Raw genomic sequence first — 23,505 nt, forward strand, 5'->3', positions numbered from 1 at the left:
TTCTTAGGGAGAAAGCCAGGGACTAAGAAAGGAAAGACCACTCCCTATGCTGCGAGGCTGATTTACTGGGTTACATAAACTCACATTTATACAAATCAGGATGTAGAGACCGGGGTGTTCTCAGTGGTATAGTGCTCTGAGTTCCATCTATAGCACTATAAAAATACACTGGGCTATAATGTACATACAGTAAACACACGGATAAATATTGGATGGCTTTGATAAGCCTATATACTCTGGGATCACTACCTCATCGAGTACAATTGCTTCATGCCCCTTGGGAGACCTGTTCAGTTTATAGCTACTGACATTGAGGGATGGAAGGGTTACGGACAACTATAGAGGAAAAGGCCGTAAACCTGCCCGGTTTGAGAGCTTAGTGATATCGGTTTATTTACTCCAGGGCCCCGCCCACTGATCCCTTTCACAGAGGAAGACTTTCCACTGTCCCATCACTCAATTAATTGGAGGGGGATTTCTGGTTTGCAGTTTTCTTTTTCTTTTTTTTTTCCCTTTCCCTGACCCTGTTTTCTCCTCAGAGATTCACCCCAGAGAGAAAACTCCCCTGACATAGAACTAAGAGTCCTCAGTGAAATGTCAGTAAGAAAGAGAAACAGACAAGGGAACAGGTGACCGGACAGTGCAGGCTTTTATTTGGGGAGCATCCACAGAGGGGGGCTTGTCAGAACCAGCTGACCATTCACGTACAAGGTAGGCAGTTAGTTACAGGGTAGAGGGGGGATGGGGTGGGGAAGAAGGTTGAAAAAAGTTTCGCTTTTGGCCTGGGTGTGACCAGTGAAGTAGTTTAAGAATGTCAGTAATCTATACATGTTTTACCTGTATGGACATGACTTGGGGGTCCACAAGGCAGGACATCAAGAACTAATGTAGTTTTAGAAATCAAATAACTTCAGTTGCTGAAATTGTCACAATTTGACTAAAATGGAGGAGCTATATCAAACGGTGTGGCCCTAGCTCACACTCAGAAGGCAGGTACAGCCATATGTCCTACATCCATGTCAGCTTGTGTTCACCCAGTCTAACTTCTTGAGTAGAAAATGTAGGTCTAAGGAGCAACCTGTTAAAGCCGGGTGGTAGTGGTGCATGCCTTTAGTTCCAGTGCACAGGAGGCAGAGACGGATAGATCTGAGCTGGGGGCCAACCTGGTCTACAGAGCGAGTCTCAGGACAGCCAGGGCTACACAGAGGAGCCCTGTCACAAAAAAACAAGCAAAAGGAAAAGGAGCAGCTTGTCGCTCACTCACTGAAGAACTGGCCTTTTCATCTGAGGCCCTTCCACTATCTCTCTCCCAGAGCTACGCTGGGCCAGTTTGACATGATGAGACTGACATTTTATGAATGAGTCTAGCCTTGTCACAGTTCCTTGGGGGTTGCTCACCCTCCCTGAACCATGATGACCATATATGCATAGAAGACAAAGATACAAGAAAGTCTGGTGTGAAAATGTAACCCTGTCCTGTACCCTCAGTCTCATAAGATGAAGCGAGCTGGATTAGCGCTGAGACAGAGACATTCTCCCTGGGTCTCATTGGTGGTCTTACAGAAGACAGCCCTTTTCTTTCTTCCCTGCATTCTCATGTATCTGCTGAGTAGTGCAACTCCCTGGCCTCTTGTTGACAATTTCCATGGCCATTACTGTCAGTGTGAGCATGTACCTCTCCTCACCACCTCTGCACAGAGCAGGCCCTGACAGCTGGGCTCAGAGAGAAGCATTCAGTTATTCAAATAGGGCTGAGCCTGAGGACTTCCCTCTTGTCCTGAGGGGCGTGTGTCAGGCATGCCGTGGCTCCTTCTTGGGTCAGCAAATGGAAACTGAGGTGGTTGATTATTTGTTGGTGGATAAAACCTTGGGGACCCCGCCCTCACTACAGTAGGAATCAGACTCAGCCAGCCCACACAGGAGACCCTCTCCAGCCCCTCCCTCCTTTGTCTTCTATAGTAGTCTCTGGATGTCCTTTGTCCCTCGGTCAGGTAGTTTCCTCTTCATCCATTTGTACCCAGGTACCCTGGGATGCTGAGAGCCTGCTGCTGGCAAAGATGGGTGATGCTGTTAGTGAGAGGACGAGGATCCAGGCCAGGCAGATGGTATGGGGCAGGAAGAAGTAAGGACCTTTCAGAATCCTATAAAATTGTCATTTCTGGGGGTTGGGGTTTAGCTCAGTGGTAGAGCGCTTGCCTAGTAAGCGCAAGGCCCTGGGTTCGGTTCTCAGCTCCGAAAAAAAGAAAAAAAAAGAAATTAAAAAAAAAAAGTCATTTCTGTCCTATCAGGCATCCTCTCTGGCTTTGAAGTGGACTGTTCCTCACAGTCTGGCTTTAACCCAGCTAACTGCATTCAAAGATCACTGTTCAGACTCACCACCATACAGCCAACATTCCATCTGGCTTCTGGTCCAGTTCAGTTGGCTTTTGGGTAACCTACTCTATATAGAGCTGACCTACACTTGAAAGGGTGTGCTTAATAAGAATGACAGACACACCACATGGTTCCTGTCTTTTTTTTTTAAATATTTTATTTATTTATTATCTATGAGTACACTGTAGCTGTTTTCAGACATACCAGAAGAGGGAATCAGATTTCATTACAGATGGTTGTGAGCCACCATGTGGTTGCTGGGATTTGAACTCAGGACCTCGGAAAGAGCAGTCGGTGCTCTTAACCGCTGAGCCATCTCTCCAGCCCCATGGTTCCTGTCTTAAACGTGTCCCAGCTAGTCATCCAGATAGATGGGTACACAGACTCTGGGGCTAGACAATCACACACCATTCTGTGACCTTGGAGCAAGTTGTTTGCCCTCTGGAAGACTCAGTTAGAATGGCAGTAATAACAGTACCTATGTTATAGGCTAAAGTACTCTCAGGTCTGGGGGTCAGTTCTTTTCATACAATAGGTAGTATATACTTATTAACATCACCATAATCTAGGGTTCTTATGAGTATGAAATTATATCAAAAAATTTCTCATGGTGTCCTGAATATCGGTGGTAGTTATTACTGTGAGAGGCTATTAACATACATATTTACCAGTCATAGAGTACAGACCATGGAAACACAGGAAAGATTACTCTTGTCTGTAGGGGTCACACCTGCCTCGAGTCAGTGGTGTTCAGACAGCACTAAAGGGTGCAAGAGGTTTTAACAAGCGGGGATGAGCACATAAGGCCCAGCACACAGCCACGGGATGGAAAGGCCTTGGCCATCAGCAGTAAGGCTGGAGGGAGCTCAGCTGCTCCCTATGTCATTTGGGAACCCTGCTCTTAAAGGCCAGGGCCAGCCAGTTTTAGGGCAGAATGATTTTAATAACCAGTCCCCAGGGACAAGGGGGAGTATGACAATCAAGAGAGCCAGAATGGGAGCCTGAGACCAGAGTTAGATTCTAGCTGAGCTTCACATTGAACTGGGTGTCACAAGGTTCATCTCTCCACCTCTCTACTTTCCCCATTCTTCCATTTGAGTAGGGAGCAATAAAACCCGACTCACCTCCCACCTGTACTACAATTATCAAACTGCAACACACGGACGTGAAATTTTTAAGTCAGCTTGTTAAGTGAAAAGTACTATTCTTCAAGATCAAGAAGTGTTAGGTGGCATCTCAGAAAGCTCCGGGGAAAATACAGAGGCAAAGAACATTTAAAAGGAAGCCTCAGATAAACCGTTGGGAACAGCGCCTGACGCCTACCAGAAGTGGGCCAGTAACCTCCCTCATAACTTATTAATTGACTATTCATTCATGCAGCAAATGTTTCTTGTGTGCCCTCTAAATGCCAGGCTTGGGGCTCCATATTGGGCAGATGGTGAAAGAGATGGATGGAGACCCTGAGCTGAGTTATCTTTAAGCAATTTGAAAAATTGGCAACCTGCAGTCTACTGGCCACTTTCCAGTTTTTCCCCAGGATTGTTGCTATTCATTCTGAGTCGAGCTAGGCTACCAAGCCCCCATCCCAGCATACCAGAACACCCACCCCTCTGCCCTCTGCTGATGAGCAGCTGAATGTGCTCTGCCACACAGCTCCAGAGGCCTCGCTCAGACAACCCAGCATCCCTGGAACCTCCCCTGACCCCAGATGAGGAAGTGCCTTAATATTTAAAGAGGAATGAATTTTCTAATTAGCACCCAAACACTAGAGCCTGACCATTCCTGACCTTTCCTATTTAAATGCAAATTAATCTTCCCAGAGGAAGGCTGATAAGCAAAGGGAACCTCAAAGGCTGATCAGAATTGTCACTTGTCCCTGCTACTGACTTTGCTGCCTGCCACCTATACTTCTTTCACCCAACACCAGGCTCTGAGGCTGAGGGAATTTGAGGCAAGACCTAAGTCCTTGTCCCCAACACCCAAACTCCTATTCCCCTGTTGGTTCAGGATGACCTGAAGGAGGTTATCTTAGATTAGTGGCCTAGAGAGGACATAGGCAATAGAGTCAGGTACACCAGGAATTTAGGGTTCTCTGTCTCCCCCTTCAACACATGTGTGTACACACGCGCGCGCGCACACACACACACACACACACACACACACACACACACACAAGTCCTTGTTTATATATGAAGATCATAGGGTAGCTTGCAGGAGTTGCCCAGTTCTCGGCTTCCACCTTGTGGGTGGCAGGGATAGGAATCTAGTCATCAGGGCTGCCAGGCAAGCACTCTTGTCTGCTGAGCCATTTCAGGATCTGAGCAGCCCAGGATGCTCTTTTCAAAATGGTTTTGGTGCTCAAGACCTTGCCCGTGTTGTACCAGCTAGCCACACCCCCCAGCCCCAGCTCAGTCTTCTAAGGGGCTGCGAGTGAGGGGGGAGTTCCTGCCGTGTCACTATACCTTCCTCGTGGAAGTGGGGTGGTTAGTAATTGTTTCTCTCAAGTCTGTTGTGAGAACTGTGTGGCAATGAGAAAAATTGCCCATAGACGTCAGTAAATGACCAACAGTGGGCGCTGGCACTAAGTGGCCTTCTGTTGCCCCTTGTAAGTGCCATAAGTATGGGACAAGTTGTCAGACAAAGGTAGCGTCCTCCTTGTCCCCTAAAATAGCTGAGGGTGAGGAGAAGGTTTATAAAGGGCCAGAGAGAGGATTACTTTATGCCTGTGGGCCCACAAGTCACCTAGACTATGTCACTCTGTTGTAGCTGGAAGGCTGTGTCAGACAACATGTGGGGCCGTGTTCCAACATAATTTACAACTATATTTATAGAGATTCGAATGTCATCTCATCCTCACATACCCCGGATCGTATTTCCTTTTGTTTCTTTTTTCTTAGTAATTAAAAACTATAAAGACTGCTGTAAGGTCACAGGCCAGCACAGGCCAAGTCCTTGTTCTCTGACCGCTAAGGCACAGTGGCCCCCATGGTCTGGGGAAAATTGTGCTAAGGAGTCTCCAAGAATGTTGGGCTCTTAGCTGAGGTTGAACGGTGGGGGAGGGACGTCACCCAAGGAAAGAAGCGGTGGGAACCAGAACTTTAGAGGAACAACAGGCACATAGGATCTGTGATGGTAGCTTCTAGAACACCAGCCATGCATAGGGGTCACTCGAACCCTTACTTAGTGACATCCAGGATAAAGAGTGAGTGTTCTTAGGCTCTGATCAGGGAGCCCCATAGTTCTAGTGACAGGCTCTGGCCTTGCTCTCTTTCCCTCTGAAAAACAATACAGTTCCCTTGGGGTTCCTCGAATCCCTCAGCTGCACACCTGCCTGGCCTGGGAGTGCCCGCTAATGAAGAGAGGCAGACCTTTTGATCCACCCACACCCCAGCCTGCTGCTCACCTTTCTGGATGCCCATCTATTTTTAGGTCCACACAGCCCACGTACAGCCTGCCCATGATGCATCGTCCCCCTGCCCCTCCTCTGTGTGCTTCATGGAGGAGACATAGGTCAGCGTACCAGATGGCAGCCTTGCTGCAGCAGCAGATTGTCTGTTTCCCATGGGATTGGGTTAAAGCAGGGTGTTGGATGAGGCCTGCTCTCCAGCCCCACCCCTCCTGCTCTCCAGCCCCACCCCCACCCCTCCAGCTGTGCTTCTCTGCTGTCTTTTCTTCCCTTCTGGGAAGGGAAAGGAGCATGAGTGTGTGTGTGTGTGTGTGTGTGTGTGTGTGTGTGTGTGTGTGTGTGTATGTGTGTGTTTTATGAAGGGGTAAGGTAAGAATAGAGCAAAAGGCCCTCTGCACAGACCCACCCCTGAACAGTTCTTGCTTGCTGTTCCTGTCTTGCTTGTGGCATGAAGAATAGCGGGCTCTTGGAGGACAGCAGAGGCACCCAGTAGGGAACAAGACTCCTGCCCCAAAACCCCTGGCATGAAGAGGCACAGGTACCTCAATGAATGACCACTTTAATTTCCTGGCTCTTTAGAGGCCTGGGGTAGAATGTCATCTAACATCAGTTCAAACTGTGGCCTCTGTCATTCCATTCCTAGCCCCATCAAATCTGGGGCTTCAACACCTTTCACAAGATAGAAAATGGGTGAAAGGGAATTAAGTCAGGAAGCCTCCTCCCCACCCCTTTTCTCCTTCCCTCCCACTCCTTTCCCCTTCTTTCTTCCTGTCCTTTCTCTTTTTGAGACCGGGTCTCCTGTAGCTCAGAGCAGACTCAAACTCACCCAGTAGCTGAGAATACCTTTGAACTGCTGATGCTTTTGCCTCCACCTGTTCAGTGCTGGGGTGGCAGGCATGTGATGTCATACCAGTTTTGAGCAGTGCTGGGGATGGAACACGGGCTTCATGCAGATTAGACATGCACCCTACCAACTGAGGCACAGTCCCAGCTCTAGCCCCAGAAACCTCCTCTTACAGTTAAAAAAAAAAATCTGTGGGAATGGCATCCTGAGAATAAGCAGGACCTCCAGACACTAGGCCTTTCTCTTTGGCAGGGAGACAACAGCCTTCAGATCTGAACTTTGGACAAGATGGTTCTGCTGGGATGAGGAAGTCCTGGTGGGAACTGGGAGGCTTGGTCTGAGGCCCAACTTCTGGCAGCTTCTCCTCTGACCTTACTAAGCTGAACTCTCTGGTACCGTGCAATAGGTCAACTGCCCTGCTCACTTTGCACCTACCAGTAGGAAAGCCATCCGGCTGCCCCTGCACACATATACACAAGCACATATGCACACTTTCACACATGTGCACTCACTAGCTAGACAGGCGGGCGGGCCCATCTGTCAATCAATCTTCCTTGCCGATTTCCCAGCTGGCGGCAGTGGAAGCTAGTGTGTAAATCATTCAGAGCCCCTCTCGGCTCTGCCAGGACACGAAGCACTTTTTAATTAAGAAGAATGGAGGGTGCTGCTGGCTCTGGAAGTGGCATTAACTTCCTAATGAGTCTTTAAGAGACGTATCTGGGTAGCCTGTGCTACCTGCCTTTGCAACCTCTGATGCTCTATGGAGCAGGCTTGGACCCTGAGGAAGACTCTGTGGGGTCCGGGATCGGGGAGAGGGGCTCTGCACTGGAGGTGGAGAGGAGAGAACCCCTCTTAGCTTCAGTACAGCCCAACCTAGTGAGCTGGAACTAACTGGTACAGTTTTCTCTCTCGAGAAAGGGCCAGATTGCAGCATGAGCTGAACCCTTGAGTCCTGCTAGATAGCTGTGGGACACAAGAGGCACCCCAGAAAGGTCAGAACACAGCAGGAAGCATGATTAGACTTCCAGACTGGTGCTTAAACACCACAAGGAGTAGACTACCATTAACCAACCAGATGGGCAGTAGCAGCCACAGGCCAGAGCAAGGCTCCCCTATGTTAACTAACGCTGTGAAGATGAATTGAGGGAACTCGATCTCTGTGTATATGTAGCTACTGGAAGAACACAAATGCCCACTCCAGAACTGCCCCCTTTTCACCATGACCCCTTCAGCCCTTTGCAATGTCCCCGGAAACAAAGAATGCTAAAGCTGGGAGTTTACTCCAGCTGCTCTCAGCCCAATTGTCCTTCTAGAAGGACAGCCACCACAGAAAGGGTGTGCTATGCCCATGGTTGCACAGCCCAGGTAGGTATGATAGACGTGTGTCCTGTGTCCTTCCTGCTCCTCGTGTCTCCCACGGGCAGCAGTGGAAGCGGTAGCAACATGGCCTCTCACCCCACCCAATGCTGCTGTTCTCAGTTTCTTGCACCGCTGGCCTCGAAATTCCTCCTGGTTTATAACTAACGATCTGGCTTTATGACAAGCCCCATTTCCTCTTCAATGCCCGCAATCAACACAGGAAACTAGCTCGGGTCTTTTATAGCCTTTGAGCTGGCATCCTCATTGGGTGCACTCAACAAGAGAGGAATGGAGGCTCCCACCCCTGCTTCTCAATTTCAAGGAGTCTGAAAACCAAGACGTTCCTGTCTCCACCCTGTGGGCAGAGACATTCCTTAACGGATGCTCATTAAATCCCTAAGTTCCGGATTCATGCTATGCACTGGGGTAGGGGTCAGAGAAGAAATTGGGGGAGGGAGGAGAAGGTCCGGAAGAAATGTACTTAATTCTTTTAGACCAAGACTGTATCCTAGCGACTGGACATTCCAACCTTCTCCCTCAAGTGGTGGGGCCACAAGATACAGGTCATGGCTCTGATTATCAACTCTGCCGTGCAGACTCCCATCTAGTCTGATTGAGCCCTAATCCTCCATTGGGATGGCTTCCAGACTGACAGGGTGGGGCTGGAGAGGCTACCCACCTTGTGGAGCTGGTCTGGAACACAGCAAGCCAGAGGTAGAGACACTCACTGCCTCAGAAAGAAGGAAGAAGCGTTCCTTCTTCGTGCAGTACCTGTGATGGGCCCAGCAATTTAACCCCAGCAGGACGATACTGTGTATTGCTGGAGAAGGAGGTTAGGGGGTTCCTTCGAAATGTAACCTACTCTTCATTCTTGGAATCTGTCAGTCCCACCACCAAACACATCAGTGGCCACTGCTCTGAAAATGGCTGGGTATTTACTGCCTCACCCCCTGCAGCTTCCTCTGAACAGACCTGGGTTCAGGAAGGCTGTTTTCCACAGGACACTGAGCAGTCGCCTGGTTAGGTGCTCAGTCAGCTTCCCCTGCTGCTTGCTGTATCCCTGCCCGCCATGATAAATACAAGGTAGGACTTTTTCACAAAGTGGCTGCCTGACTCTCTGGGGCTGAGCCTCTCCAAGCTTGACTAAGACTTCAGTATCACAATAAAACAAGTCCATACTACCACAGATCTATTCTGTGAGGGCATTTGTAGCAATTCTCTCCCCTCCTTGCCTCCTCCTATATCTAAGAGTCAAACTCCTTTGTTTTGATACTAGGAAGGTGACCCAGGGCATTGGTTGTGTTAACGACACCTCTGTCTTGATTGTCCCAATCAAAAACTTTATAAGTATTTAATTAGTTTACTTTATTATTTGTGTGTGGTGTGTGTGATGTGGTGTGTGTGTGTGTGTGTGTGTGTGTGTGTGTGTGTGTGTGATGTGGTATGTGTGGTGTATATGTGTGTATGTGATGTACGTGATATATGTGGGTATGTGGTATGTGTGGTATATATGTGTATGTGATATATGTGGGTATGTGGTATGTGTGGTGTATATATGTGTATGTGATGTACGTGATATATGTGGGTATGTATAATGTGTGTGGTGTGTATGTGGTATATGTATATGTGGTGTGTGTGGTGTGTCTGTGGTGTGTGTGTGTGTGATTGGTATGTGCATGTCTCTGTGTGTGGTATGTGATGTATGCATGTGGTATGTGTGGTGTGTGTGTGTGCATGCATGTGCATATGTAGTGTGTGATTATGTGTGTGGTGTGGTGTGGTGCGTGGTATGTGTGTGTGATGTGTTTGTATGTGGTGTGTGTGTGTGTGTGTATGGTGTGTATTATATGTGTATGGCATGGTGTGCATGTAGAAAACCTATGAAAGGTGGTTCTCTCCTTCCATCACGTGAATTCCTGAGGTTGAATCAAATTATGGGGTAAGTAAGTTCCTTTACTCACTGAGCCATCTTATCTCCCAGCCCCCATATGTACTCTTAAAGAGAGAACAGAAACCCATACCGGGTGCTATGTAAGATCTTATTGCCAGAATGATTTAGGTCTGACATAAGGAGGAACTTCTGAATGGGAGAGTGACTCCACACTAGAATAGGACAAAGAGGAATCAAAGGACACACAGGACTCCCCCTGGGCCTGGCAGTCCCTAAGGCCCAGACCTGATGCAGTCAGCCCAGGCATGGGAACTGCAGGTGACTCAGGGAATCTTAAGTGGTGGTTGCTAGGTTACAAGCTGCTTTACTGTGCCTCAATGTAAAGACTAAAGGATGTTACCTGGCTGGGAGGAGAGAGCAATGGGGGAAGGAGAGAAGAAAAGGCAATAAGCCAAACTTCCATAATTAGCAGCTGGGCTTAGCCTGGAATCAAACTGGCTTTTTCTACCTTTCCAAGGCTGAGTCTCTTGACCCCTGTGGTCTGCAGATGTATGAGAACACTGAGCTGGAACAGGGCCTGTCCAGGACTGAGCTCTGATGGCTCCCTAGGTGAGACACTCAGCAATTAGGGGTTCCTTTGGGCTCTGGGCACCTTCCCTCACTGCAGGTGGACAGATGGCCAGAGGCCATGTGAGAACAGAAACGCCCAGCCTTCTTACTAATACGTAATTTGTTCATTTGTCATTTGGAACCTTCAGCCCCGAGTCCTCTGAAGGAGTTGCCAGCTCTAAGCGAAGCACTTCCCGAGTGTCAGACTCCTCTAGAGACAGAGATGTTCACAGATGCCTGGCAAAGTCCCCACGGTGGAGGATGATGAGAGACTGGAGTTGCAAGGGCTGAGCTCTGGGAATTCTGCCCACCTGCTGGGAGGGGTGTGAGAACCGAGTTGGCTTTGCTGCTTCTGCGAAGGCTCCCAGCAAGTGAGGCTGACGACAGATAGATCCCAACAAACCCACTTGAGAAGGCCGTGGCTTCTATCCATCCCAGTTACCACAGCTAGAGCTGAGAAACTGATTCAGTTCGAGGTAAGGGTCTATCCCATATTCCTCTGGAAAGGATAGTTCCCTAAGGAGCTCGTGAGGTCCCCACCAGAGAAGACTACTTAGACATGGCTTCGAGCTAACAGAAAGTCTTTACTCATCAGCAGGCAAGCACACTCTGGGTGTTTGGGACCTGAGTGTAGTTCTGAGCCTTTCTTGGGTGAATTTATAAGCACAAGAAACACATCCTGCACTCTTTCCTCATATAGCAAGAACAGTTAGCTGAAAGTGGAACCACAGAAGGCACGACCCAAGGTTCGTACATTCAGGGACTTTCCCAGAACTGTGGACTTTGATGGATTAGGTCTTTGTTCTCACTCCGGCATGTGTGCTGGGTTCCAAGGCCTCAACGATGTTTCCATCATGGCCTCTGTTGTGCTAAGGTCTGGGGCCTGTTCCAAGAACAGGAATGGTTGGTATTGTCTAAACTTCATTAGTTTAGACTACACTCTTAGAATTTGTGAGTGCTTTCTGGATGGGGAGAACGGAACACAACCTTCTGTGGATAATCTAGGTGCTGATTTTGCAAATACAAGAATCTAAGCTTTAAAAATAAGTGGAATCGTTAGGTCAAGAGCTCCAGATGTTAAAATAGGTCTATTTTTAAGTTCGGGCTTCTATTTCTCCCAGAATTCAGAGTCGCAGTATGAGCGTTGGTAGGAATGTACTAAGTCCTGGTTCTGTGTCAGAAGGCAAGGTGATAATGCCTCCGTTACCTCACTTAACCTTCACAAAACCCACAAGGTTACATCCAAACCACAGAACACTATGAAGAAATAAAGGGGGAAAATCTGGTGAAGAGTCACATACTTTTAATCCCAGCACTTAGGAGGCAAAGGCAGGCAGATTTCTGTGAGAGAACCTTTCTCAATAAATGGGGACTTGGAGGCTATGATAGGAAAATTTTGAGCTCCAGGCATACTGAGACCGTGTGCTTCAGAAAGACAGAGAGGGGTTGAGGGGAGGGAAGGAGGGAGGGAGGGAGAGCAAATTAGAGAGCTATTGATTCTTTAAACGGCATGAATAATGATACTTCAGGAGTGAGTTCGGGTGTGGGGGGACGGTAAAAGGTTACACACTGTGTGACTTTATCCATATAACGTTCTTTTCCTTTTTGAGACAGGGTCCAAGTAGTCCGGGGCAGCCTGGAACACAATATATAGCAAGGATGACCTAGAACTTCTGACCCTCCCATCTCTGCCTCCCAAGTGCTGTGATTATAGATATGGACCACTGGGTGCTAAGTCACGCGGTTATATGCAGTGCTGAGGACAGAATCCAGGCTTCTGTGCTGGTTAGGCAAACACTCCGCCAAGAGAACTACAGGCCCAGCTCCTGTACAACATGGCTGAAGCGACAAGGTATCAGAAATGGACTGTCAGGGGCTGGGGAGGGAAGAGCAAGGGGGAATTATGGAGTCCTCTTACCAGATATCAAAAGGTGACATGGGACCCTTGTAATGAAAACGTGCTCTGGGGCTGGGGATTTAGCTCAGTGGTAGAGCGCTTACCTAGGAAGCGCAAGGCCCTGGGTTCGGTCCCCAGCTCCGAAAAAAAGAACCAAAAAAAAAAAAAAAAAAGAAAAAGAAAACGTGCTCTGCTGATGGCATTGAATTATAGCTTGGTAGAATATCAGTACTAGGGGAAAGTACATAAAGGAATACTTCTTTCTTACAACTTTTACAACCATGTGTGAATCTATAGTTTATCACAAGTTAAAGTTTAGGGCCTACCTTATACACATCCCTGAGATCCATCCCCAACACTGAGGGGAAATACATACCAACACACACACACACACACACACACACACACACACACCAACACATACACACACATCAACACACACACACCCCAACACACGCACACACACCAACACTCACATACACCCCCGTACACACACACCAACACACACACACCAACACACACGCAACACAAACACACCAGCACACACACCAACACACACACCAACACACACACACCAACACACACGCCAACATAAACACACCAGCACACACACACACCAACACATACACACACATCAACACACACACCCCAACACACGCACACACACCAACACTCACATACACCCCCGTACACACACCCCAACACACACACACACACCAACACTCACATACACCCCCGTACACACACCCCAACACACACACCAACACACACGCCAACACAAACACACCAGCACACACACACCAACACACACACCAACACACACACACCCCAACACACGCACACACACCAACACTCACACACACCAACACTCACATACACCCCCGTACACACACCCCAACACACACACACCAACACACACGCCAACACAAACACACCAGCACACACACACCAACACACACACACCAACACACACACACCCCAACACACGCACACACACACACCCCAACACACGCACACACACCAACACTCACATACACCCCCGTACACACACCCCAACACACACACACCAACACACACACACACACACACACACACATACACACACACGTTTTCCAGAGTGAACAACATTTCAATAGCAGTCTGTCACGTTCCCAAGCTTGAGTATTTCCCAGTGGTAGGAAGTCAAAGAGGAGGACCCTGTGGGCTTGGAGAGACACCCACTAGGTGGCCCCACATGTCATGGTCATTTGTATTACTGGGAACTACAGTTCTGTTGCTGGGTGGTTTGAAGAGATCATCCATCCAGTCTTGCGGTTACTGCCAAAGGCCAGGATTTGCTAATCAGGTTTGCCCATTACAGATGCGTGAGGGTTTGTAAGGCGAGGTCCTCCCAGCTTGTGTGGTATTGGTGTGTTCAGTTGTGGTTCTCCTGTTTGTGACTTAATATTTGAGCCTTTGTGGACATCTCCACTTAGGAGGGAAAGAAGGTTCTATGTGAATTACATGCACACGCGTGAGGATTGTTAGATCAGAGGATCCCTGCCACATCTATGTCTCCTAACTGGCTTCTGAGGTTAGACCATGTGAGCATACCTCCCCCCAAACAAAGCCAGCCTGTCACGAACTGGGTCTGTGTACTGTAGACAAACTGGGTAATTGGCCTCTCCGCCTCCTCACCCAAAACAAACACTCGCAAACGCCCGCCTCCACGCTGGCAGGATCTGCCTGTCATCTGGGCACCCCGCTCCTTCTCTGGCTGTCTCCGACCCTGTAGACGCGGTAGGCCTTGCCCTCGCTCGCCCGGGTCGCCACAGCCTCCGTCTCGGGAGCGCGTGGGCGTCTGCCAAGGTGTGGAAGCTGCGGGAAGGAAGTACGGGGAGCTGGTGTCCTCCGGCTGGAGCTCTGCTTCTGGGGACCGCTCGCCTGCGCGGGTGACGGCGGCCGGCGTGCAGGTTGGGAAGGGCAGGGAGCGCTGTCCTCCGCTCCGCGGCTGCCCGGCCGGTGCTGAAAGCCTCGCGCCGCTGTGGGCGCCGCCCGGGAGCTAGTGCGGGGCGAGCGCGACGCCCACGCACAGCGGGGTGGGCTCCGCGCTCCCGGGGACCGGGCGGGGCGGGGCGCATCCTACAAAGTTGACCTAGGGCGAGCTACCGCTGGCGCCCTGCTGCCCTAGATTCGCCCGGTTCTTTCCGCGGAGCCAGGCGTGGACGTCGCTGCCCCGCTGACACCCAAGGGACCGGGAGAAGCCAGCGGGCGTCGGCAGGAGCCCGTGCAGAACGAGATGGAGGCTGCGAGAGGGGACGTGCGGGCCGGCGCCGTGTAGCCCGCGGGCCCCGGGTCTGGACCTTGTCGGGACGCTTTGGGGGCGTGCGAGCAGGGCCCTCCCCCGGGCTGCCATGGAGGTGCCCAATGTCAAGGACTTCCAGTGGAAGCGCCTTGCTCCACTGCCCAGTCGCCGGGTCTACTGCTCACTGCTGGAGACCGGGGGGCAGGTATATGCCATCGGGGGATGTGATGACAATGGCGTCCCCATGGACTGCTTCGAGGTCTACTCTCCCGAGGCCGACCAGTGGACCTCCCTGCCCTCTTTGCCCACAGCCCGCGCTGGGGTAGCAATTACTGCCCTAGGAAAGCGGATTATGGTGATCGGGGGTGTGGGCACCAATCAACTGCCTGTGAAGGTCGTGGAAATGTACAATATCGATGAGGGCAAGTGGAAGAAGAGGAGCGTCCTGCGTGAGGCTGCCATGGGCATTTCTGTCACAGCCAAAGGCAAGTGGAGCCAGGGTTGAGGGTGGGCATTAGAGAAGAAAGTAAAGGGTTATGGGGGAAACGGGTGTAAGGCAACATGATTTGGGAGGCCAATACACACTCCCCATAACATTCGAGCCTTACCTTAAGCCCTAAAACTAGAGACCCACTGCCCTTACTTTACAGATTGGAAAGGGAAACTGAGCAGGTGAAATGTCTAGGAATTCCATCTGATGCCAGGAGTCAGCTCCAGCAGGCTGGGCAGGCCACTACAGAGGGAGAGCCAAGGTGTTAGCCACGGGGTTATCTGCAATGACTCTGCAGACCCTGGCATTCAGCCGAATGACATTTGCCGTTAGCCACCTGCCCCCCTCAAAACCTACCTATGTAGGTTCCTGAGGATGCTCACCCCATCCTTCTACCAGTACCAGGCCCTGCCAAGGAGGCTTTGTGACCTGATCCTAGGATCTTCCTTTGCTCCTGACTGCAGTTTCAGACTTAAGAGTGGAGGTCAGAATGTTCCCAAAGGTTGTTTCATGTTGCATATTGTCGAGATTCACCAAGTTCTCTTGCTTGCATGTGGTCTTAAAATTCTCTCTTCACTTTCTCAAAGCCTTCATTTTGCTTTTCTTGGGCCTAATACAGCCTGCGGTGGAGAGAGAGTCCAACTGTAGTTTTGCTAAAAACACAGAGTTTTACAAGAATGGGAGCTAAGAGACCCAAAGTTCACATACAAGTTGCCTCCTCATCACAGGCTTGCTGGGGTGACCTTCCTGTTTTCCACCCGTCCCTGTCTCTCTTGCTACTATAACCCAGCTGACTGGCTAGCATATGACCAGATCAGAAAACAACTTTTCTTAAGCACCTGCTTTGTCCCTGGCACAGTCTTTTTTTTTTTTTTAAAGATTTATTTATTTATTATATATAAGTACACTGTAGCTGTCTTCTGATACACCAGAGCTGTCTTCTGATACACCAGAAGAGGGCATTGGATCTCTTTACAGATGGTTGTGAGCCACCATGTGGTTGCTGGGAATTGAACTCATGACCTCTGGAAGAGCAGTCGGGTGCTCTTAACCACTAAGCCAACCCTCCAGCCCCCTGGCACAGTCTTAATCCCTGGGAGGAAGGAAAAGGGTAGAAAATCTGGGCCCTGAACATGACTGTTGACAAGCTGGGGCCCTGAACCCCCCCCCCCCGGGCTGGGTAGACAGTAGCGTTGGTTTCCATGACCTTCTAGCTAGGAGGGTGAAAAGCCTGGTGCTGAAGGCTTGGAGTCCTGGCTACTCTGCAGGTTGAGGCAGAAGAGTGGCAAGTTCAAGACTTACCTGGCAAAAGGGCTTAGTGGTGCACACCTTTAATCTCAGCATGTGGGAGGCAGAAGCAGGAGGATTTCAGAGCCCGAGGCCAGCCTGGACTACAAAGTTTTAGGATAGCCAAGACTACACAGAAAAACTCTGCCTCGAAAAACAAAATAAAACAAAAACCAGAGACTTGCTTCAGCTAAAGCACAAGGATTATAAAATCAAACCACATAGAAAGACCCTATATAGAAAGACCCTATTTTTTTTTAAAGGTAAGGCCCAAAGGCCTCTGGGGACACAGAGAATGATGAGCAATGAACCACACCCCATCTCTAGCTTCAATAAATTATGCTGAGAGTGAAGAATTGAGGCTTCCCGTTGGTGCTTTATCCCTTTGGACGTCCAATATGTCCAATGAGATAAGTGCTATTTTCATTCTTATTTTAGAAGAAGCAGCATGAAGCCCAGAAAGGTTAATTCACCAAGGTTAAATAGATACTAAGCAATGACTAAGCCTGCTCTCCAAACTGTAAAGTCAAACGGGCTCAACGGTTAGGCTGGTAAAGGTTGAATGGCAACTGTTGGTCCTGGTTTCTTAGACAAACAGATCCCCCATCTACAGTGTATTGGGAGAAACATCAGGCTGGTATCAGTTACATGTGACTACAGAGCAACGGTGATACCATCACTTGGGAGGCACCCAGCCAAGTCCTCTGGGCCCCACTTGACAGCTCAGGGGACCCAGAGGAAGGATGGGTCAGAACTGAGCCCAGAGCTGAATGACTGTGGAGTGGTTGGGGTTTTTCCAGGAGGGAGTGTTTCCAGAAGAGAAGGTAGAATTTGTGCTAATCAGGTGCCTATCAATAAGTCCTGCCCCAGCCTTAGGCTGAGGGTTAGGATTCTCCTCCTGGGATGCCTGGAGCTGAAAGGAAATAAGGCTCACTTCCTGCAGTAGTAACCTCAAAGAGTCAAGGCACCACTGTGAGGGAGGGCTGCTGGGAGCCAAAACTCCATGCAGGAACTGAAGGTCCCTGAGAAAAGGACCCATTCGGCCAGGGTCTAGGGAAGCACAAATGTTGTTAGCCCATGCTCTCAGGTACAATGTGCTGAGTCCCTGAAAAGCTATCCACTGCCAAGAGCAGAAGAGAAAGGTGGAGACCCCCTGCTCTTAGGACTAGGTTTCTGAAGGGTCAGCTCTCCAAAGCCTCCTCATCTTCATTCAGACCTGGCCTCTTCCCATTGAGCACAGGTGTCTTCTGGATCCTGCAGGCTTCTATACCTGCGAAGGAGGATGCCATTTCCCCACTGCAGTAGCGGACAACTGACAACTCCGGGTGTAGAAGGCCAGAGAGTGGGGCTAGCTATAGTTCTAAAGGACATCACCTACTGGAGAATCATCTGAGGATTGCTAGGAGACAGGTCACTAGTGGAGGTCATACAAAAGCCTGGGCTTCCACTCTGGCTGCCCAGGAAGGAGGACAGTGGAGGGACAGACCTACAAAGAGTTATCTGGGCCTAGGCCTGGCTGCCATGTGTCTCTGTGCAGGGTTTAGTATACCGGGTTTTGCCAAGGACTTGACATAAGCCGGAGCACACAGTCCATCCACAGTTTCAGAAAGACTAACCGGAGCAGAGACTTTGAATGGTGCTGCCCACATCACCGAAGCGTCTGCGATTCGCTAGGCAAGCGAAAGCTGGGAACTTGTCATGCCCTGTGGAAGATGGTGGATGCTGTGGGGCCTGTCTCTGGGTGCCTGGGAGCCGAACCATGTCTCTGTGTGGCCTTTTTTCCTAGATTATCGAGTGTATGCCGCAGGAGGGATGGGCCTGGACCTACGTCCTCACAACTACTTACAACACTATGACATGCTAAAGGACATGTGGGTGTCACTAGCACCCATGCCCACCCCAAGATATGCTGCCACCTCCTTCCTCCGAGGCTCCAAGATCTATGTGCTGGGTAAGGACAAGCTACTTGCTCATTTCCCCTCCTTGCTCCCTTGGGTGTGTCCCCTGGAAAGTGACGCCAACAACCTGAGAATTCCCTTGGCCACAGGGGATAATCACACTGCCGCAGCCTAGCCCTCGAGGAGTCTTCCAAATGACTGAATAACAGAAAGGCAAGCCCAGTCCTCTCTGTTCTCAGGAATTGCTTGTTTTTTTTAATCCACCCTCTACCCTGTACCCTGCCTACCTCCCCACATCCCCATCTCTAGGGGGACGACAATCTAAGTATGCAGTCAATGCCTTCGAGGTCTTTGATATAGAGTCTCGGTCCTGGACCAAGTTCCCCAACATTCCCTGTAAGCGGGCCTTCTCCAGCTTTGTGACCCTGGACAACCACTTGTACAGCCTGGGAGGCCTGCGGCAGGGTCGTCTGTACCGGCAGCCCAAGTTCCTCCGGACAATGGATGTGTTCGACATGGAGCAGGGTGAGCTGGGTCCCCATTCCCTTGGCTCCTTGCTCTGTTCTCACTGGTCCCCACTTTCCCCATCATGACAATCTCCCTGGGGCTGCTTACATATCCAGGCAGCTTTCTCTGAAGTCTGAGCACCTTTCCTAACTCACGGATAAGCTTGGAGTCAGAATCTTTTTAAGAATCCTTTTGGCCCGCTTGTCTGTTTTCATTCACTATGGCCTCTCCTCTCCATCCCCTGTGTCTGTGCAGGGTCAGGTCAGGAAGGGTCTCTTCCTTTGCGGATGGAGAATCAGAGGTACCCTGATGACTTCTCTTATTGCCTTTAATCAGATTCCTTTCCCTTTTAGAGCTGTGGGAAATCTAAATAGAACAGGGTCCTCATGGGAATTATGTACCTTAGACTGGGACAAGCACCTGAGAAGGCCAAAGTAGTAGAGGGCATCATTTCAATCAACAGGGCATGCTCTCTGCACCCTGGATGAATGGGGTGAATGAAAAGGGCTGGGGGCAACCACCAGGGTAAGAGCCACTTGGGATTCAGCTGTATTTGTTAGGGAACATCAGCACCTAATCCTCTTTCTCTGTACTGTCATTATGCGTGACTTGCAGGGGGATGGCTGAAGATGGAACGCTCATTTTTCCTCAAGAAGCGCCGGGCAGACTTTGTGGCTGGTGGCCTGAGCGGACGGGTCATAGTGGCCGGGGGCCTTGGTATGCATCTCAACTGTGCTGTGTTGTGGCTCTGGGACTTGGTAGGTCCCTGGCACTGCACTGGAGGAACAGGTGGTACTGACTCCAGGCATACCTCCTGCTGATTCACTCCAAAAATTTCAATACGGTCCAGACTCGACCTTTCTGCACAGGTCCCACATAAGTTCTTTCCAATCGGAAACAGGAAAACGGAGATCTAGAAATAATAGAGGGCATATGGAGTCCTGTGCTGAACCCAGGTCCCTGAGTCCCTTTCTGGAGATAGCTGGGGACAAAGGTAAACCTTGACCTGTGTCACCCGTGGGCACTCAGCTCTTATTAGGATATAAAGCTCATGATCAAGTAAATGCTCTGAATTCTGGATTTGACCCCTCGCAAAGACTGCTGGTAGGCAAAGACCGCTGCTATTGTGAAGACCAGACCAGGACTTGGAGGCACACTGAAGTCATTAAGGCACAGTGATAAAGGCAGTGTGTGTGTGTGTGTGTGTGTGTGTGTGTGTGTGTGTGTGTGTGTCTGTCTGTCTGTCTGTCTGTCTGTCTTGGGGCAACCAAAGTTTACTCAGTGTAGACATTCTCATTCATGAACAACCATATGGGCTAGATAATGAGGGAAGCGTGTGTGTGTGTGTGTGTGTGTGTGTGTGTGTGTGTGAGTGTGAGTGTGTGTGTGCATGCACATGTGTGAAATCAGGAGGCAGTGGTATTCTAAAACCTTCTGATAACTAAGACAGGAAAACTAAGACAGGAAAAAACAATTCTGTTCTTAAGATGTAGAGGCAGAGAAGGGACAAGGGACAAAGCTCCGTGACAGGAATTCCTGCCCCGGGACAGTAAAGAGAGCCCTCCTGTAGCCATAGACAAGGAAGTTGCTTGGCTTTTGGGAGATGGTCACCATGGGATATGGCTTGGTGGCTGGGCTCCTTGGTCTAAGGTCTGATTCCCCTTTGCTTTCAGGAAACCAGCCCACTGTCCTGGAGACAGCAGAAGCATTCCACCCTGAGAAGAACAAGTGGGAGGCCCTCCCCCCCATGCCCACGCCCCGCTGTGCCTGCTCCAGCATCGTCTTCAAGAACTGCCTCCTGGCCGTGGGGGGTGTCAGCCAGGGACTGAGCGATGCGGTAGAGGCACTGTTTGTCTCTGACTCCTAGCTGGCCCGAGCAGCACCTTTGCCTGGACAGCGTCACTCCACTCCTGACATGAGGAATGGTCTCATCAAAGCACTTTGGACGACTTCCTCAGCCTCCAGGTCTTGTTAGGAGACAGCGAGGTCAAGCCCTGGGGCTCTCCCTCTAAACGTGCAATCTCAGAAAGTATAGCCGATTCCAACAGTCAGTGCTGGGCTGTGGACTGGGAAGAAACCTCACTCAGTGATCAGATATTGCAAGGCATGGGAAAGTTCCCTCCTCTCCCCTGCCTCCTGGGGTGGAGGGCAGTTGTCACCCAGAGGGGAAGCCATTGCTGTCCTTCCCTATCTCTGAGGTAGTCTGAGTGTCATGAGGTAAACTAACGAAGAACAGGGCACCCCAACCCTTGTTTCTCTTTGGTTGATGGTCCCATATAGAAGTCAGCTGTGGGCCTGCTCCAGATCTCACCTACTTATCAGGAATTGAGCTGGAAGCTAGGGCAGTTGGGTAGGAAGGAAGTTGGAGGCTCGCACACCAGGCCAACAGCTTGGGCAGAAAGGACCCTTCCTCTCAGGTCCCTGGTGATGGAGCGTCAATATCTTCTGTATTCTGTCTTCCGCCACCTTCTCCCAGCCTGAGGCCTGGCTACTCTGTGCCCAACAGCTCTCAGAGTGTTTCTGTGTGAGACTGTCTCATTTACACTGTGGCTTCCAAATCCACTAAGGGTGGATTAATTGCACCCTGGTTAATAACAGCAGCACAATTGACATCTTCGTCCCTGTCTTCTTTGGACCCCGGAGACAAGGCAGGAGTATTCTGGTTTATAGATAGAAAAAACCCCACAAGACCATCTCCCGCTGTGTTCTCATGCTAAATAGGGACCGATTGGCCACCTGTTCGTGGCCATTCCTGTTGAAGCGTTCTACCTTCCCTTGGGCACAGCTGTCCCACTCTCAAAGAGGCAACCGGTTTTTCTTCTCTTGGTACACACGTGTATGTTTGGCCAAGGTCGTGACCATTCAATCTTTGCTCAGTTATACCCATGTCTAACCTCGATCAACTCAGCTGAAGCTCATTTAGGCATATTCAAAGGATGAAGGAATTGTTCATTGACTTAAAAACAACTAGGGGGCTGTGAGGGGGGTCAGAAGGGTGGGTGTGCCTTCCCTGTAACCTGCACAGCAGTTCTTTGTGCTACTTCCCAGTCATTCATATTGGATTAGAACCTAGCTTGGGGAAGAGCACTTACCCAGCATGCTCAGGGACCTGAGTTCCATCCCCAGCACAGAAAGCAAACTGAACTAGCACTGTGTTAGCCCTGAGGACACAAAGAATGACCCCCTACTGAGGCTGTGGGGGAGGCAGGGAGCCCGGCTCTCTTCACAGGGCTCAGGTGATTAATTACCCCCGCAAGGAGCATGAACTGGAGGATGGTCTATTCCGGTCTGCGGGGTCAGAAGGACCTCTTTTTGGTGTGGTGGTAGGTGTTGTACTTTCAGCCGCATTTTCAAGGACCGAGTAAAACCTGGGTCTTTAAGGGATGGTGACTTATTGGCTTTACCTCGGGGTTCCAGGAGGACACTGCCACCTGCTGGCCTAGCAGTTTTTTCCTCACTGAGGTGAAGAGGAAGACTGTGGCCTCTGGTGAACAGACTGCAAAGAAGCCTCCGTTGCTTATGGTTCCAATACCGATAAGTACCCCTGAACAAACTATTAAAAAAAAGAGTTGGGGGGCTACGGAGGACAGGTGGCTTCTCAGAGCAAGCTGTTTCACTCTTCCGTATCCGACTTCCACTTCCGTCCTGTTCAGAGCATTCCCAACCCAAGAGGAGCCATGACAGATAGGGGAGCTCTCTCCAGGTATAATGGCCCCATATCTGAGGATAGAACCTTTTAAGATAGTTGGTAACTTAGGGGGCCCAGTAAGGTCTATGAGGTTGACTTAGACATTGACATTATCAGAGCAACTCAAAGCTGGAGCTGGTATCTGTGAGGGTCACCCCTGCCCAGGCTCCCTTGTGAGAAGACTAGGGATGCCTCAGTGAGCGGTGAGGGAAGCCCTTGATTCTGTGTTAAAGCGTGCAGTTCGATACCCCTTGCATCTCAGAGGCAGTACAGCCAATGGCCTGCCTTCAGGCCTCATACATCCAACTGCCACACCACACCACACTCTTCCAAAGGTCCCTTACCCTCCTGAATTCCCCAGTCGGTCTCACAAGGTGGTAAAGTACCTGCTTCCATTCTCTGGTCAGCTCTGAGGCAAGTCTCTTGAGCATAGGAAGGAGTTGATGGCCAGCTGAGCAACATAATGAGACTCTGGCTTTCAAAGTCAGAAGCTGCACATGACGCACACCTTTAGTTCCAACACTCAGGAGACAGAGGCACAGGGATCTCTGTGAGTTTGAGGCCAGCTTGGTCTACCTAGTAAATTCCAGGACAGGCAGAGCTACATGGAGAGACCCTGTTTCACCCCTGTTCCTTAAAATCAGAACTACTGAAAGGCTTTGGATATTGGGGAGAGCATGTGGAAGAATGCAGAGGTGTTTCTGGGGGCATGAGACTAATTCAGGCCAGCAGATCCAGAAGAGACCTCTTCATACCTTGTGGAAGAGTCTAGACTTCATGCATGCAGGAAATTAAGAGCAAATGAAGCTCATCACCATCATAGTCTGGTGAACAGGGTGGGAAACCAAGAAGTCCCTGAGTCCCGAACTTCCCGCATCAGCCCACTGTTAGAGCCGGGCCTCCAGAGAAGCATGAGGGCCTAAAAGCTCACACTTCAGGCACTCAGCTGGGGGAGGCCAAGGCAGGGTCTGA

At 50.1% G+C, this 23,505-nt stretch overlaps 1 protein-coding gene across 5 annotated transcripts; it reads left to right on the top strand.

Annotated features, from left to right (window-relative positions):
• Positions 1–12,804: 12,804 nt before the first annotated feature.
• On the top strand, positions 12,805–22,223 carry Klhdc8a (kelch domain containing 8A). 5 transcript variants are annotated; one of them, XM_039090833.2, is made up of 6 exons: positions 12,836–14,331; positions 14,550–15,148; positions 18,227–18,391; positions 18,648–18,863; positions 19,461–19,562; positions 20,519–21,455. In XM_039090833.2, the coding sequence occupies exons 2-6, from the start codon at positions 14,773–14,775 to the stop codon at positions 20,710–20,712; spliced, it is 1,053 nt and encodes a 350-aa protein (XP_038946761.1). In that variant the 5' UTR covers positions 12,836–14,331; positions 14,550–14,772; the 3' UTR covers positions 20,713–21,455. The 5 variants fall into 5 exon arrangements, with proteins under 5 accessions (XP_038946764.1, XP_038946761.1, XP_038946762.1 ...); XM_039090834.2 differs by having other exon boundaries at positions 13,627–14,868; positions 14,975–15,148; NM_001100683.1 differs by having other exon boundaries at positions 14,138–15,148; positions 20,519–22,223.
• The last annotated feature ends 1,282 nt before the right edge of the window (positions 22,224–23,505 follow it).

The sequence above is a fragment of the Rattus norvegicus genome, chromosome 13 (assembly GCF_036323735.1).
Source record: "Rattus norvegicus strain BN/NHsdMcwi chromosome 13, GRCr8, whole genome shotgun sequence".
In the NCBI taxonomy this organism is placed as follows: Eukaryota; Metazoa; Chordata; class Mammalia; order Rodentia; family Muridae; genus Rattus; species Rattus norvegicus.

Excerpts from the sequence above, each read along its gene's own strand:
- Klhdc8a (XM_039090833.2), top strand. The coding sequence starts at position 14,773 with ATGGAGGTGCCCAATGTCAAGGACTTCCAGTGGAAGCGCCTTGCTCCA. Across the intron at positions 15,149-18,226 it reads CATTTCTGTCACAGCCAAAG|ATTATCGAGTGTATGCCGCA; the intron begins GCAAGTGGAGCC and ends CTTTTTTCCTAG. Across the intron at positions 19,563-20,518 it reads CATAGTGGCCGGGGGCCTTG|GAAACCAGCCCACTGTCCTG; the intron begins GTATGCATCTCA and ends CTTTGCTTTCAG.